Source organism: Corylus avellana, chromosome 8, assembly GCF_965113065.1.
Source record: "Corylus avellana chromosome 8, dhCorAvel1.hap1.2, whole genome shotgun sequence".
NCBI classification, from domain to species: domain Eukaryota; kingdom Viridiplantae; phylum Streptophyta; class Magnoliopsida; order Fagales; family Betulaceae; genus Corylus; species Corylus avellana.
The window spans coordinates 22,474,180-22,489,553 of NC_142497.1; the positions used below are offsets into that span (position 1 = coordinate 22,474,180).

General features: G+C 34.3%; 1 protein-coding gene across 1 annotated transcript; it reads right to left on the minus strand.

The window, feature by feature from the left end:
• Nucleotides 1-5,442: 5,442 nt before the first annotated feature.
• Nucleotides 5,443-7,344, minus strand: LOC132164114 (Acyl-CoA N-acyltransferases (NAT) superfamily protein). The gene is made up of 2 exons (XM_059574538.2): nucleotides 6,610-7,344; nucleotides 5,443-6,419 (listed from the first exon to the last, which is right to left on the minus strand). Exons 1-2 carry the CDS (start codon nucleotides 6,790-6,792, stop codon nucleotides 5,457-5,459), a joined length of 1,146 nt encoding a protein of 381 aa, XP_059430521.1. The 5' UTR covers nucleotides 6,793-7,344; the 3' UTR covers nucleotides 5,443-5,456.
• Nucleotides 7,345-15,374: the final 8,030 nt, after the last annotated feature.

Consider the following 15,374-nt stretch of genomic DNA (forward strand, 5'->3'; position numbering starts at 1 on the left):
AGATCTAGATTTACAAACTAGATTTAAAAACAAAACGGCCAGAAATAGAGCCTAGATCATGCATGAATTAAGTACATTAAGATATCCAGTAATTGTAAAATAGTTCATATTGAGACATACTTGTTCAAATAAGTTTTGGACTATTGTTCACCAACTTGGGTAAGTGAGTCTTATATGAACTCTCCCTCAATTGCTAGCAAATTGGTGGAAATCTCAATCTGAATTAAGCAGGAAAAAAAAAAAAGAGTCAAACTAATTTGGAATAGCTTGCATAGGATCCTCTCAATTTTAAATTAAATGGATAGAGCAGATTTAAAGTTTGTACATTTAACGGTATACATGATATTATATTATTTATTTTTTTATTTTTTTAAAATGCCAACATTAAAACTATGCGCAAACTTTAAATTTTTGAAATAAGAAAAATCCTTGTCGTTGCATATTCATCGTTGGAATAGCTTGGGAAAGATGGAAACATTTAAAATTATAAATTAATAAATAAAAATATCTAATTGATAAACCTAAAAGTAGTGATGGGCCTCGACAGATCTCAGCTCAGACTATCCAGGCCCATCACCATTGATCTCCTTCAACGTTCTACGTTGCTGAGTCAGGCCCTGCTCATTTCTTTTGATGGCTATCGAGCCTAACCCTAACTACTCTTATCTCTATTCCCAAGACTTTATCCTAACTTGCACTCTTCTTCCTTTTTTGAAAATTTTAATTTATTTTTATTTTTATTTCGTAAATAACTGCACTGTTCTATGTAAGATTGCAACTCTTGTCTCTTTCATTCCCCCACAAAAAGACTCCAGCTGGTACCCGAATTTCTCTCAAAGCGCTAGCAAAATGTTTCTTTCTCTTTTTGACACAACCAGCTCTCAATTCCAGCAGGGTTTCTGTCCCTCTTTTTTGGTGTACAACCCTTTACTTACAGGGCAAAATTTGAGAAATTTGATAAGGATTGCACTGCGTGACTAGTCCTCGGGTCGGGGTCATTTGCCCTCTCGCGTCCTCGTCAATACTCTACAGCATATGACTATCACATGCTCTAAAAATAAATGTATTGATTGAGTTAGAAAGAAGGTCACTTCAGGTCTATGCAATTCCAATAGATAAAGGTAGAGAGAGTATGGTGGTGACATCTGAGCCCGTTTAGACCATCAAGTTAGTCGGCACTCAAGCTTATCCCATTCTCCCATTTTTCCCCGTCTCTCGCATTGATTTAAAAAAAAAAATAAAAAAATTGACTAATTCTTTACCTCTCGGATTATCTTCATTTCCATGGAGGGATTCAAAAGATTAGTATAGCTAGCATGCATGCATTGGAATCTCCTTGTACGAAGTGGTCCATGACGTTGTTATATTTGCTCAATTGCCTCAACCACACAAAAGGCATCCTTATAGCTCCATCTTTCCGTGTGAAAATTTCACACAAGTTGACACCGTTTTTTTTTTTTTTTTTTTTTAATTTTAATTAAATTATATATATATATATATATATATATATATATATATATATAATTTTTATTTTTTATTGGTTTAAGTTTTTAGAATGCTCGGTGCTTAATTTTTTTTTTTTTTTTTCATTCAAACTTGATTTATGACATTTAACTGCTTTCTTAGCTAAACCATAGAATTTCTTCCATTCAGACTTTCAAATTAATACTCATTTATCATAATTGGGCCATTAATACATAAATATTTTAATTGAAATAGAAGGTAGTTAAACCGTAAGAATTACAACAGGATCATTTCCAGTTCATTTGAACGGGATAATATCCAGTTTTAGTTATATTGCAAGTGTATTTTTGTCTTTTCACTTTTTGATGGCACAAAATTATCCATCTAATATAACTAACTGGATATTATTAAGAAGATGTAAGAATTGGGGTTTGAAAGTAAGGAGCAAGTTCTCCTCGTTTTGAATCTTGAATTAGGAAATGAATTGGAGAATATCTATAGTTATAGTAGATGAGTATTTTTGTCTCATCAAAAAGTAAAAAAATACAAAAATACCCATAAAATATAACTAACTGGATACGAAGACGAGGTCTTTGATCTTTTGAGATTATAATAAGAACTAAAAAAATACACACACAAAATTATGGTGCATTATCTCTCCCAAAAAATTAGCCAATGTCCAATAATACTGCCTACAAACTTGAATATAAAGATCTAAATGGTAAATTTGCATCCCAAAAACAAGAAATATGATTTAATTAATGTTATAATATAACAAAAAACCTTACTTAAATCTGTTTTTGTTTAGGAAACCTTTGGCATATATGGTTTGGTTTCTAACTTTCTATGTATCAACCGTTTCATATCTCTCTCTTTTGCTTTTGAATTTTGAAACATTGCTCATTCATTCAAAAGAATGATAATTACAATAACAAAAATCAACAATTATTTGAGTATCTCTCTTATTTCTTTTGCATAACCAAACAAAAGAATTTGACGACACCTCCCTCTTTAGTCATCCTGTACGTTAATAGTCATTATGTCGTATTGTCGTTTTGTTTTTTTCATGTGCAATGTACTATCATGTTGTGGTACCTATACGTGACCTCTTTTCCACCATAAAATCGACAACCCTCCTATCAAACGCTGCGGCTATCTAGTTGCCATGCAATTGTCGTTTAGCCCCAAGCCTTGGCCTCTTTACTCAAGACGAAATTTACGGTTCATAATTTTTTACTCGATTTGTTTGTTTTGTGTATTCCGTATAAATTCAATACAAAATTAATTGAGGAGTTAAACCGAATCGATCCAATTGAATACAATTCATAAACGAGTTGATTTCGATTGTATAATCTGTATAAATTAACAAAATTTTTATTTTTACCATTAAAAAAAATTTAAAACCGGCCTAAAAGACTAAAACAAAAAAATTACTACCAGTCTCATCCCTAGTTATAAATATATAACTTTGGTAATATAATTCATTTTCATGTTCAATAATTGGGAGTTATTGTGTTAATATATCTTTGTATAAAATGAATTAGGATTCTCTCCGTTTCAAATGAACTCGATAATATCCAGTTAGTTATAATGAAGTGAAAAGACAAAAATACCCTCAACTATAACTAATTGAATATTATCCAGTTCATTTTCATGCTCAATAATTGAGAATTTTATTAATTAAGCGGGTAAAGTAGGTCGGATTAACCCCACCCTACAAAACTTGTTTATTAAATAGGTTATTCAAGCCACGACAGTGTTGATTGGATTGACTTGTTTAATTCAATAAACCGAGTTCGAATTGACCCATATAATCTTATACACATATCTTAGCCCGATCCCACCTGACATGTGAACACAAATTGGCATCTTTAACGAAATCAGAATTCAACCTTTCCTCTATCTATGATTAGGAATTCCAATGGAGCTCTCATAAAAGTGATAGACAGCAACATACAATACATGAACAGGGAAGAAGCAAAATTCCAATTAACTTCCCTTATTATGGCGGCAGCCTGCCTATTTTAATTGATTGACTTAATTAATTAATCAACTAACTCTGGGAATCTCTCATTTCCTCGGAGAGATTAAGTTTAATGCTGGAAACTATTGCATCGAATGTGGTCCACAAGTTTCTTTCACTCAATGAATGCATCGACCGTGGAGAATACATGCAGTGTTGGCTCAAACTTTCTGCACAACAGTTTCAGGGGACCTTTATCATCAGAAAACGACTCCAATTGTTTTGGCTGTGTCGTGCGTATGTGGTCTCCACCTAATATATATTTAAGATTTCTTCTTGGGGGTTTCTGCCTCCATTTTTGTAAAAGGGCCCAAGAACTTTGTGAAATCAGATATTCTGCTGCTACCAGCCTACCATCTTGCCTTTTTTTTACTCTCTGTTAATTTTTTTATCTTTCTCTTCCTCTTTCTGTATTTGGACCAAGAATTTTTGTCAAAAGCTGTCTCATAGCGTTGGCTTCCATATATATATATGATACAGCCTTGTTCAATGGCCAAAGATCATGCTGCTATTGAGTGTTGCTTTGGATTTGCGGTTTCAAAAAGCGCAGTTTAGAAGATAGCGATTTCAAACGTGCAATTTGAAACGTTTTGTAAAATCGCGAGATTTGACTTTTAAAATTGTAGTTTAGCCTTTGAAAATGCACTTCTTTGCCTGGATTTGAAAACGTAATCTTTGTCTATATTTACAAACCCCCATTTAAAAAAAAAAAAAAAAAAAAATGCACTCTCAAACCACATACTTTCCGTGATTTTGTTTGATATCACGCTTTCGGCCTTGATGAGTTACCCTTAACTCCTATCATGCATGTTAAATTATCGCATATTTCAAAAGTTTAAGTTAATGAGAAATGGTACAATTTAATCATGAATTTAACATTTTAATACTTATCATGCGTGAACTCAAACTATCTCCCTAATAAGTATAGCTAGCTAGCAGATATGATTAAATTGAAGACGAATTATAGAGACAAAGTTCAAACTCAACATCCCCAAAAGCTTAAGCTGATATGATTTAATTAAGATTGTAAGTGGACATGTTCAACGATAAAGACAATTTGAACCAAACCAACAAAACAAATGCAGACACCACTTACTTGCCAATAATCGCCGCGTGTTCCACTCACTCCTAATATTTTAATTTTTGTTATGTCAAGGACAAAAGCCTCTTTGAAGATCCAAGTTAAAGTCCAATGCAATATGATCATGTTAGCCCTTTTCTTCCATTTCCCCATCTTTCATCCATCCAAATAAACTTTATATAAAGCGCATCACCATCATCCATCAGCATGGCCACTGCCCACCATTATCCTAATTAATTATCATCATTCATGCTAATGATCAATCATCTTTACAAACAGGCACAAAAGGGTCCTTTTTGGTACATTTATATATGCATTTTGTTCATCATCTTTTTAGTATTCACTATAAAAAGACTTGCTTTTCTCTTCAATGGCATTAGATTATGCCTGCGCACCTAATTGATGATGATCATCTAGCTTTATCTACTAGCTAGGTAGTGACTTGAAACCCCAACCAACAATTTTTCTCCACATGATCATCAACTAGATATATTCATCATATATATATATATATATATATATATATGATTTGAATGCAATTCTGAATGATTGTCAGTATGCTGTTTTGGCATGATAGGATGAAGATCGTCCGATGGGACTGAAGAGAGGAGGGGGGAGGGTCCAGCAAAAAGTTTGATCTGAGAGCAAGGGACAAAGCTGGACCGCTGGGGTTACTGATTAGTCAGAATCAAGAGGCGAAAAATCTAGTTGGGAACAGGGACAAAAAAGGTGCCACCTATTTAAGGAAATCTTTAGAGATTTTGTGTCACCGATGTGAAAGGAACAAGAGGAAACAGGGACCCTCGCCCCCACCAGGAGAGATGGATGGAGTTATCAAACAATACATGAGCGTGAGGGTGGGGGTGGGGGTGGGTTTGTTTTGGGGTTTCATACCTCCCTGGGGTCTACAAAAAGAGCTCTTTGTGGTGGGGTTTTTGTCAATTCATGGGCTTCGTTTTTCAAGGCCTTGATGCACCACAAATCCTCGAGGCATGAGAGCAATTTCCAGTGCGGGATGTGATGTCTCAGCGTGTCGTGTCCTGCAACTTCTGTTACAATAATCTTGCAGTCCTTGTTAGCCTTTGCAGCCATGTTGTGCACGAATTTGCACAACCTCCTCACAAGCTTTCCCGACAACGGTCCATCCCTGTGCAACCCGTACATGAAATAGAATCCAAATGGGTGGAAAAAGTCGGGCAGATATGGAAGCTTGAAACAGGGGAAAAATTTGTCCATCAATCTCGAGCTTTTTGTGTATAATAAACAAGATAATGGCGCTTTCTCAACCCTTAGCTTAAACAGTTCTCCACTGTTCCACACGCTAAGCATGGCCCAACTGCTCGGAACCTGCCCATCACACCCAAATGACTCCCCCCTCGGATATGCCACCCATGTTCCCAAGCTCAGCTTGTTCCTCAGCACCTTGTGTATGTCATTGGGGAAGAACTCCATCGACGCCATGAATTTTCTGTAAAGAAATTCCGCTTCTTCTACCTTGATCTTCTCTATCTCAACATTCGATGCTATATGAAATGGGTGGCAGTGAACCGGGTTTACGAGGATTGCCGGTGTCCTGAATTTCATGTACCCCAACTTGTCGACGAAAAGATTGACCGAAGCGTCGTTGCTTTTCTCGGTTGCCATGTATGCAAGATCCACATCTTTTGCAATGAACCACTCCTCCAGCCGCCGCACTAGCCTCGACCCAATCCCTTTTCTTCGATGAATTGGTGCCACCCGTAGGCCTAAGATGTAGCCCACCCTGGCTAGATCCCTAGGACGCCCATGAACCGTGACAACCTTTATAGAGCCTTGAATGACGCCAATCAATTCCCTGTCCAACTCCGCTACCTAACACACATCATCATCATCATCATCATATATATATATATATATATATATGAAACTTCTTTTCGATTAGACATCAATACATATAGACAGACAATAATGGTGCAAAGAAATTAAATCAAAGAAGAAGATGAAAAGGGCAAAAAGAAAAAAAAAAAAAAAAAAAAAAAAAAGAAAGAAAAGTTGAATGTACCAGCATCTTGTACATCGGACTGTTGCGAATTCTACATATGGGGTCACCCATAGTGTCTGTGAAGAGATATACGCGTTCTGCTGGCCCTACCTCGCATCTTCTCTCAAGATCTTCCACTCGAGCTCTATCGGCCTCCCCATCATAGCTTCTGATTATGGCCTCCTCCTCCTCCTCAAATCCCATTCTAATCCAATACAATTTGCTCTCTTATTACCCACCAATACACATAAACAAGCATGCAACAGAAGGAGTGCACTGTGATTTGTATAAGGTAGAAATGAGAGCTCAGAGCTCTCTCTCTCTCTCTCTCTGCTTCTCTCTCTCTCTATATATCTATGTATGTGTGCTTTAGGAGCAGAAAACTTAGCTTTTGAACCTTCATTATGATCATCATTTATATGGAGGGAATGGGAATGGGAATGGGAATGTTGTCTATCATCAACATCAACCTCGGCTTCGACAACAATATTAGCCAAAAGGTGATTAATAACATACAGTATATGTATTTTGTCTCTAGCTTTTAGCAGTTTTTAACCTTATAATTAATAAAAAAAATGTCTCTATCCACGTTAGGATAACCTCAGCCTCACGCCATGTTGCACGCCTAATTAAGACCATGCCTTTGTTGGACCATAAAGCTTATACTGTGAAATCTAATATCAACCATAAATATTACTATCTTGTTTAAAGCCTATTAATTGACTAGTTAATTAATTAAACTTTAAAAAAAAAATGTAATGGTGTACCATGATCTTATTTTGGTCTATATATATCATAAAGATCTTAGAATCTAATATGGATTAACTATAAACTAATTGATCAAGAGCCGGGATTGTGTCGGCGGGGCGACATGTACACCGTCTGGTACATAACAACATATGATTAATTAGTGTGGAGGGAGGGGGGTAATTAAATTAATGAGTTAAGGGGGTTTGTTAGTTCAAGCTTTATGGGATGAAGTCCCTTTCCGTTCCCACCAATCTTTTTGATTAATTTGTTTCTTGTATGGTGTGTGGCTTTAGCTAAGGTGGTCCATCACCCTTCAGACACTTAGATTCGATAGTGAAAGTGAAAACCCCACTAAATACTTGTCTCGCTTTTGCTAATTAAGTAAATTTTATAATTAAGGACAGAATTAGTCTAATCTTGCAATAAGCGTGCGGAAAAGAAGTTCATAATGCAATAATTGTTGCAGCAAATCACCAAGGGAAATTTTAGGATTCAAAAGGAAAAATTTTAAAAATCAAGAAAGTTACTGTTAGAAAAGTTTCGATTGAATCCATTATTTTATTGTGTACTGCAGCCTGCTTAATGGGACACTTCAGAATTACTGTATATATGTTTTCAGTAGTTTTCTTCAAGTAATTATAAAATCTTTTGGAAAGAGTGATTTGAGAGAAATGATTAGAATTATTTCATTCTGCCCACGAAGGGTTTTATGATAGGGTCGTTCTACTGATATCATGTAGATGATGGATTTGTGAATGATTGGAGAAATGGAAAGGGGATTTATTCATGATACTCCACTTAGGGTTAGATTTCATCTGCATACAAATTGTTTGATCAAATAACTCAATGACCTTCTTCTTAACCTACCGACCCAACTATATAGAGAAACACTCCCACTGCCTAGATAAACATAAGATAAACTCTACCCTGCTAAGTACTTGGATTATAGCACTAATCCAAGTACTTAGGATTAGGCTTCCTCCCGTACGATTCCCATCAGTCTATATTGAACACAAGGAGATAATTCTAGTTCAAATTTCAACCTAGCTAAAGTTGAAGATGGTTACAATTAAAGATAATATCTTACTAAACTTACAAGTTGAAACAAATTAACGCCAAGAAAGAAAACACCATTTTTATTTTTCTTTGTTGGGTCATTCAAATCCTAAACTCTCCTATCTAAACAATATACCTCTTCAAACCAAAGTCTAGACAAGATATTTCTAGTTCAGCTCTTAATTTTGAATTCCCTAGCTGATTCGTTTACTTTGATTAGATTAAATTACAAAAGGGTTTGGCTTGGATCTAGTTTAGTTGGAACTTGATTTGTTAGGATTGGAACACGTGTCCCATAACAAGAATACTATTGGATCTCATAATCTTATTACAGATATTACATCAGAGAATCTTATCTCAATTTATTTAGATTCGATCTCAGGTCGAGATATTCTTATCTCAATTTGTTTAGATCGTATCTCAGGTTGTTTTGATTGCATAATTTGATTTATTTATAACAGCATTATCTTAGGATAAGATTATGGTTGTTAGGATAAGATCTTAGTTGTTTGTATATTTCAAATTTCACTTGTAAGTCTGCTTATAAAAATACGGATTGAGATCCCCTCTAACTACTCAAAATTGGAGATTTTCATGTTACAAAATCGTGGCCCTTCATTTTAAATCAAATGATCTATAGAATATAATATTAGTTGCTTTTGTATAACCGAGACATTAAATTTTGATTTTAAGCTGGCTTTTGTTTTACCGAGATTTAAATGATTTTATAGACCATTGGATTTAAAATGGGATCCGGCATACATGCTGTTATTAAAATAATAGCATGTATGCTGTAGTTTAAGCAACGGTTAAGATTAAATCTCTCAAAATCTTTCTTCATTTTCTCTATTCTATTAAAAGCTTCTAAAAGTAAGCCAACTTTAAAATTCAATATTAACCGTTGCTTACACTACAGCATTCATGCTGTTATTAAAATAACATGTAAGCCAGATGTTTTAAAATGAAAGGCCACAATTTCGTAACATAAGAATCTCAAATTTCGAGTAATTTGAAGTGATCTCAATCCTATAAATACATGAGAAGATAAAGACCTCATTAATATCCATCTATCATTATAGGGATATGTATCCTAATCTCAAAGGGTCCATTTTCATTTGGAACTAAACCCAATTAGCGGAATTCAATTACAAATAGCTTTGGGAATTCATAATTAAGCATGAGCCAATAAAGTTATGCAAGAAGAGAATTGATTTTTTTTTTTTTTTTTTTTGACGTGTCTACACAAGATGAAGGAGGGAGATTCGAACTAGTGACCTCCACTTCATAAGACGTGGTCTTAGCCGATTGAACTACCTCTTTGGGACGAAGAGAATTGAATTTGGAAATACCCACGGATCACATGCATACATTCATTCATCTAAGCTAGTGATGACCCTATAATTTTTTTTAAAAAGTACTTTTTAAATTAAACTTCTCTCTCTTAATTTCATGTATGGAAATATTGGGTGGTGGTTTATATCATGTTCCCATATATAAAAAAACAACGCACTAAAATGCATCAAACAGAGATCTCCAATAGCAGACACCACACTAATCACTCTTCATCATCTCAAAATACTCATAAAATGGCTCACAAAACCCTAACTGTCGCTATTATCCTCTTTTGCTTTCTAGCTTTATATATAATTATGGCCCTAGCTTGAAGCTACTTAAGTTCCAACTACCTCACTTTCCTAATTAATCATTAGACCTCCCATTATTACTAGAAAAGACACCTACGCCATTGATCATATATGCTCCTTTACCCAATAGCAAAGTCTACACGTGGGGAAAATTAAAGCCTTCTCTCACACTTAGCCCCAGCACCACCACCAAAGGATATATTGTGATCCTTGGTAGACATCTTTTCCAATATACTGTAGGCCTGTAGGTCCACTCACTCATTATTCAATCCTCCACGAAGTGTACAATCTGTCTCTTTGTGTTTTTCTTTGCATGCATTATGTTGTCCTCTACATGCTTTCCTTGGATGCATACTTTGGAGCTTATCACTTTCCAAACGGGTAGGCCCTTGCCCAAAGCACTTGCCTTGGGGGAGTTTGATTGTTTGGACTTCTTTCATTGGCTCAGGCTGCTCCCAGTTGGCTTCTTTCGCATCAAACTTATCCTCACCAACTGCACATGTTAAAATATGATCATCACCTCTGGTTTGCTTGTGCTGTTGCTTCTTGGTATCTTCGAATGGAGTCCACTTAACTAAGATACAAACACCCGGAAGAAAAGCTAAACCAAAACAAGACCAAAAAGAAACAACCACAATAAGAAAAGAAGGAAAAAGTAAAGTTAATTTACCTCCTTCAAACAAATACTCCATTTGTAAAGTTTGCATCGATAAATTGAGCGTTAATTAAAAGGAATATGTGTATTTTTTCCTAAAAAGAAATACGAAACATGGGGAGGGTATAGAGTTTTAGTTGTTAGAAATCTGATTTTTATTGCGATATTACCTTAATTATATGACAGTCGTATAGCAATCTACTAAATAACATTAAACCATCTGAAGCCTTGATTTAGTTTCATTGTAAGTATATAACCTTAAAGACACTTCACACGGCGGGGAGGACATAAGCCCCCAAGGCCAAACCACTTCAAAATTTCTTATTTCTTTTATTTCTCTTTGCTTCCGCTCACTCATCTTTATCCATTTGTCTAATCAAACCCGTTTAGAGATGCTTACAATGCTAGCTAGCTACTCATGTTCTAAGGTTCACGTTAAAGTATTAATTGAAATAATTAAATTCATTAATTTCTAAAAATTTAATTTTTAAGATAATTAATAATTTAACATGATAAGAAAACAAAATATCATGCTCCGCCCCTCATTTTAGTTGATGATAACTCTTTTACAACTTTGTGATACATGTAAGTGATGTTTGGTGAGATAGTTCAAGAACATATTGTTGAACCAACCAAGATAGTTGGTGAGTTGTTGTATTTCCATCCAAAATTCCATGATTTGGGATATAGATAATTCAATCTATATTTGAGACTGAATGGAAGTGGAGCTGAAACCCATCAACTCAGGCTATCCAATGCAGTAATTATGAATTCAAAACCAGTACGCAACCTTGCTATTTGTGCAGATCGACCAGGGGCATTCTGGAAGGATTTCCTTGGCCAGTTTACTAAACAACCCTTTTTGGGAGAATCACATTTTGGCTTTTTTTTTTTTTTTTTTTTTTAATATTTAATTTTTGTCCAAATGGGCAGCTGTGGATCCATTCCTTCCCATGGAAATCTGTACGGCAAATGTTAAGGGGAACTTGAAATTTATAGTAAAGAATGGCCTAATTAAGGGTTAGTTAGGATGTGCCAATAAGAGATATCTTCGTTGTCTAGGTTAGTTAAGAACTTAAAAATAAGTCGTTATTCCTCTAGAGTAGATAGGATGTGATATCACAACTTTAACACTAAAATTCAACCACCACGTCGAGTATGAGATTGAATATGTTACAGTTTTGTGGTTGAGTTACGGAGGGAGCGACTTATAAGCTGGAGTAAAATGTCTTTGGTATTATGTACGGTCATAGTATTAAGCCATTGAATACTTATAGATAAGTGGAGCCGTCAAAATAAAAAATGACTATTATCAGATTAGTGTCAATAGAGTGGGTCACCATGAACATCGGTTGCGGAGCATGTAAATCGGTTTTTATGGGGTTCTACCCAATATATATCAATATCAATCGGGAAAAAAAAAAGATCTTCCAAAATAAGATGAAAAAAGCTTCTCCAATTTAACCTATGAAATTGACATATGTCCTTGTTCGCGAAATTCTTGCATCCATTCCATATTTTGAGGACATATGTCACGTGTTTTGTCAATCATATTAAAAATACATGTAAAATTCACTTGCTTTAAAAATATATAAAAATTTAATATACTAAATTAGAAGAATTTTCTAATACAACTTAAAGAAAAAAACTTTATTCAACTAGGGGGTCTGCATGCAATATGCATTTTCTTCACTCCTGATCGAAACAGTTGGGCCTACGAACGCCTTGCTGAATTTTTGTGTCAAGGCTTGAATTTCGGCCTTGTCGACCATTTTCATCCATTGTTTTGAAGTCCAGCCCCTAAGGTTGTTTAAGCGAGTCTTCTGCCAGCCCATCAATAACAGGTTTCTCTGGCACATCTAAAAGTCCCATTACAATGTGACATGTTTTTTTTAAAATAATTTTTATGGAGCAGATCTCTTTATATTATCTCATGAAGGCCTGGCAAGACATGTATCTGACACGATCCGATCATGATTCGTAAAGACCTGCAGCTTGAGTAACCTATAAACGAACACGACCTGTTTAGCTAAACGGGTTGGCTGGTCTGACACAATTATAACATGGAAAATAGTCAGGTAACCCGACACAACCCGTTTAAAATAATCGGGTCATATCAGGTTGACACGATCTGATACGACTCGTGTTCTTAGTAGGTAACCCGACACAACTCGTTTAAAAAGCCCTAAGCCCTAAAATTAAAAAAATGTAATAATAATAATACCAATAACATTGTTAATTGTTAGTCACTTATATAGTCTTAGTGTGCAGATTCAATATACGACAGAGTGTTCACCCATTCAAAATCTTGATGACCTCAAGTGTGTAGTAGGATGATCTAGGCTATGTTAAGCAAATATGCGGAGCCTAATTTTGACTATTCTTTTTGGGTATCACTTAGATGTGTCTAATGCGTACTTATCTTATGATAAATGGTAACATAGCCAATTTGGTATATTTCATGTGGCTTAGGATCATTGCAATGTAATACAAGCTCAATATATGCCTATTTTGCACCCTTCGAATCCAAATCCACACATTCATTATCAAAAATAGGAGGCCTAAATCAGCACATTCACAAAATTAGCAATTTTCAACTCTACAGATATTAGATAGTCCATTTATAATACAGTTAGGAGATTTTTTTTTACCTTTTTTTTTTTTTTTTTTTCAATTTTTAAATTGGTCTAGCGGGTCGACCCACCAGACCCGAACAGTAACCAGGTAGACCCGTCAAACACGAAATTATCTGAGTCTCTTTTTTTGTGTCGTGTTCGTGTCGAGTTCGCAGATCATGTCAAAATTACCAGCCCTAATCTTACCTAAGGAAAAATATAAATTTATTCAATGAGTAAATCCTGTGATTTTAATTTACTCGCTCCATTTTTAAATCAAATTGTTAACTCTTTTAGCTTTTCATGTTTTTCACTTCACTCCTTCCATCCAAAACCATTTAAAATTGCTTGCGTGGCTATATATATATATATATATATATATATATATGTTGAAAATAAAAAAATAAACAAAAAGAAAAGAGAGATCAGAAACTGAAGAAAGGTGCTTCAGCAACACGGCCACCTTAAACTAAAGGGTGCCCCTCACGTGGCCGCTCCCACGTAGAGTAATGGCTTGTGTGACCACTCCCCTAAAGAGGGAGAGGCTTGCATGACCATCCCAAGCAGGGCTCACGTGAACAACCCCTCAATTTCGAATTTGATATTTTCTTTGGGATATTTTAGTATTTTCTTAATTGGTTTCTGCATTTATCTTTTTGTTATTATTTCAATATGTTTAAACACGTAAGCATTTATTGTTTAAATTATCTAAAAGCACTTGCCTTTCATCATATAGATGGAATCGGGTTCAACAAGACGAATAATGTTATAAGTCTCTTTAAGGATAATGTAGTTCTTAAAATTACTACTAATCTTGTGATTAATCACTATTGAATCAAATTATAATTTTAAAAGCTACATTATTTTTTAAGAGATATAAAAATAACAGAAGAAGAACTTTTAAAATTACTGGTCATTACATTAAAGGTGGTTTCACCTTTGTTTGAACATGTATTCAGACAGTTCGATCTCACCTGCTCGGACTGTTTAATTACCTAGTGAAATTATTGAAATTCCATTGCAGGCCCCTTCCAATGGCTAAATACCAAAAGGCAAAAAGCCTGCAATGGCTGTCCCTCAATCTTATCATGTGCAACACATGATCGATTACTTAGCAATATATGGGGGTCCCTAGTACTTACTACATGTCTATAACTATAGTTATACACCAAGATAATAAAAACAGAAAAAAAGTGAAAAAAAAAATAGAAAAGCTCAAAAATGTCAAAATCGTTATTTTATATGTGCGGGAAAAAAATATTTAAAGGCTCTATTTGTTAACGCTTTTGAAATGATAATTTTTCTTGTATTTAACTTGAAAAATTATTTTATTTTTTGAGTGTTTTATGTTTTGGATAATTTTTTTTTTTTAAGTTTTTGTTTTGCAAAGGAAAATATAAAAGTGAGAAGGAAAAAATATTATCAAATAAATTTTTTTTTTTAATCTTTGGTGAAAAGAAGATTCTAGTTCAAAAGTGATAAAATTTGAAAGTTTTATCCATTTGCTTCTTTATCCTTTTTCTATTTAGAAAATAATTATTAAGTTGATCTTATGGGGGATGCATTTGGGATTGCGATTTTGCAAGAATAATTTAGGTTTTTAAAAAATATCACAAAACTTAAAGCGTTTGGCATTACGATTTAAAAAATATTTAATTTAAAATAAGAAAAAAAATTTGCGATTTCTATAAGCAGACTAGATGATACTTATTTGAAAAAGCGCGAATTTAAACCAAAATCACGATTTCACACAACAAATATTTTATACAAAAGTACTTTTTAACATATTTTATCAAACGTCTTTACGATTTTAAAAAGTAGCAATTTTTTAAAATACAATTTTTAAAATCGTATTTATTGAAACCGCAATTCCAAACGAATCCTTAGCCTTTGCGATTTTAAACAGTAACAATTTAAAAATGCAATTTTTAAAATCGTACTTATTGAAATCGCAATTCCAAACAGACCCTTAACCTTGTTTTAAATCCATCGTTGAATAAAAATAATCTTAAAGATTATTGGGGTTTTGTCGTGTGTCAAACTAGTTTTTTTCGACCAACTTTGGGT

Excerpts from the sequence above, each read along its gene's own strand:
- LOC132164114 (XM_059574538.2), bottom strand. The coding sequence starts at position 6,792 with ATGGGATTTGAGGAGGAGGAGGAGGCCATAATCAGAAGCTATGATGGG. Across the intron at positions 6,420-6,609 it reads GTCCGATGTACAAGATGCTG|GTAGCGGAGTTGGACAGGGA; the intron begins GTACATTCAACT and ends GATGTGTGTTAG.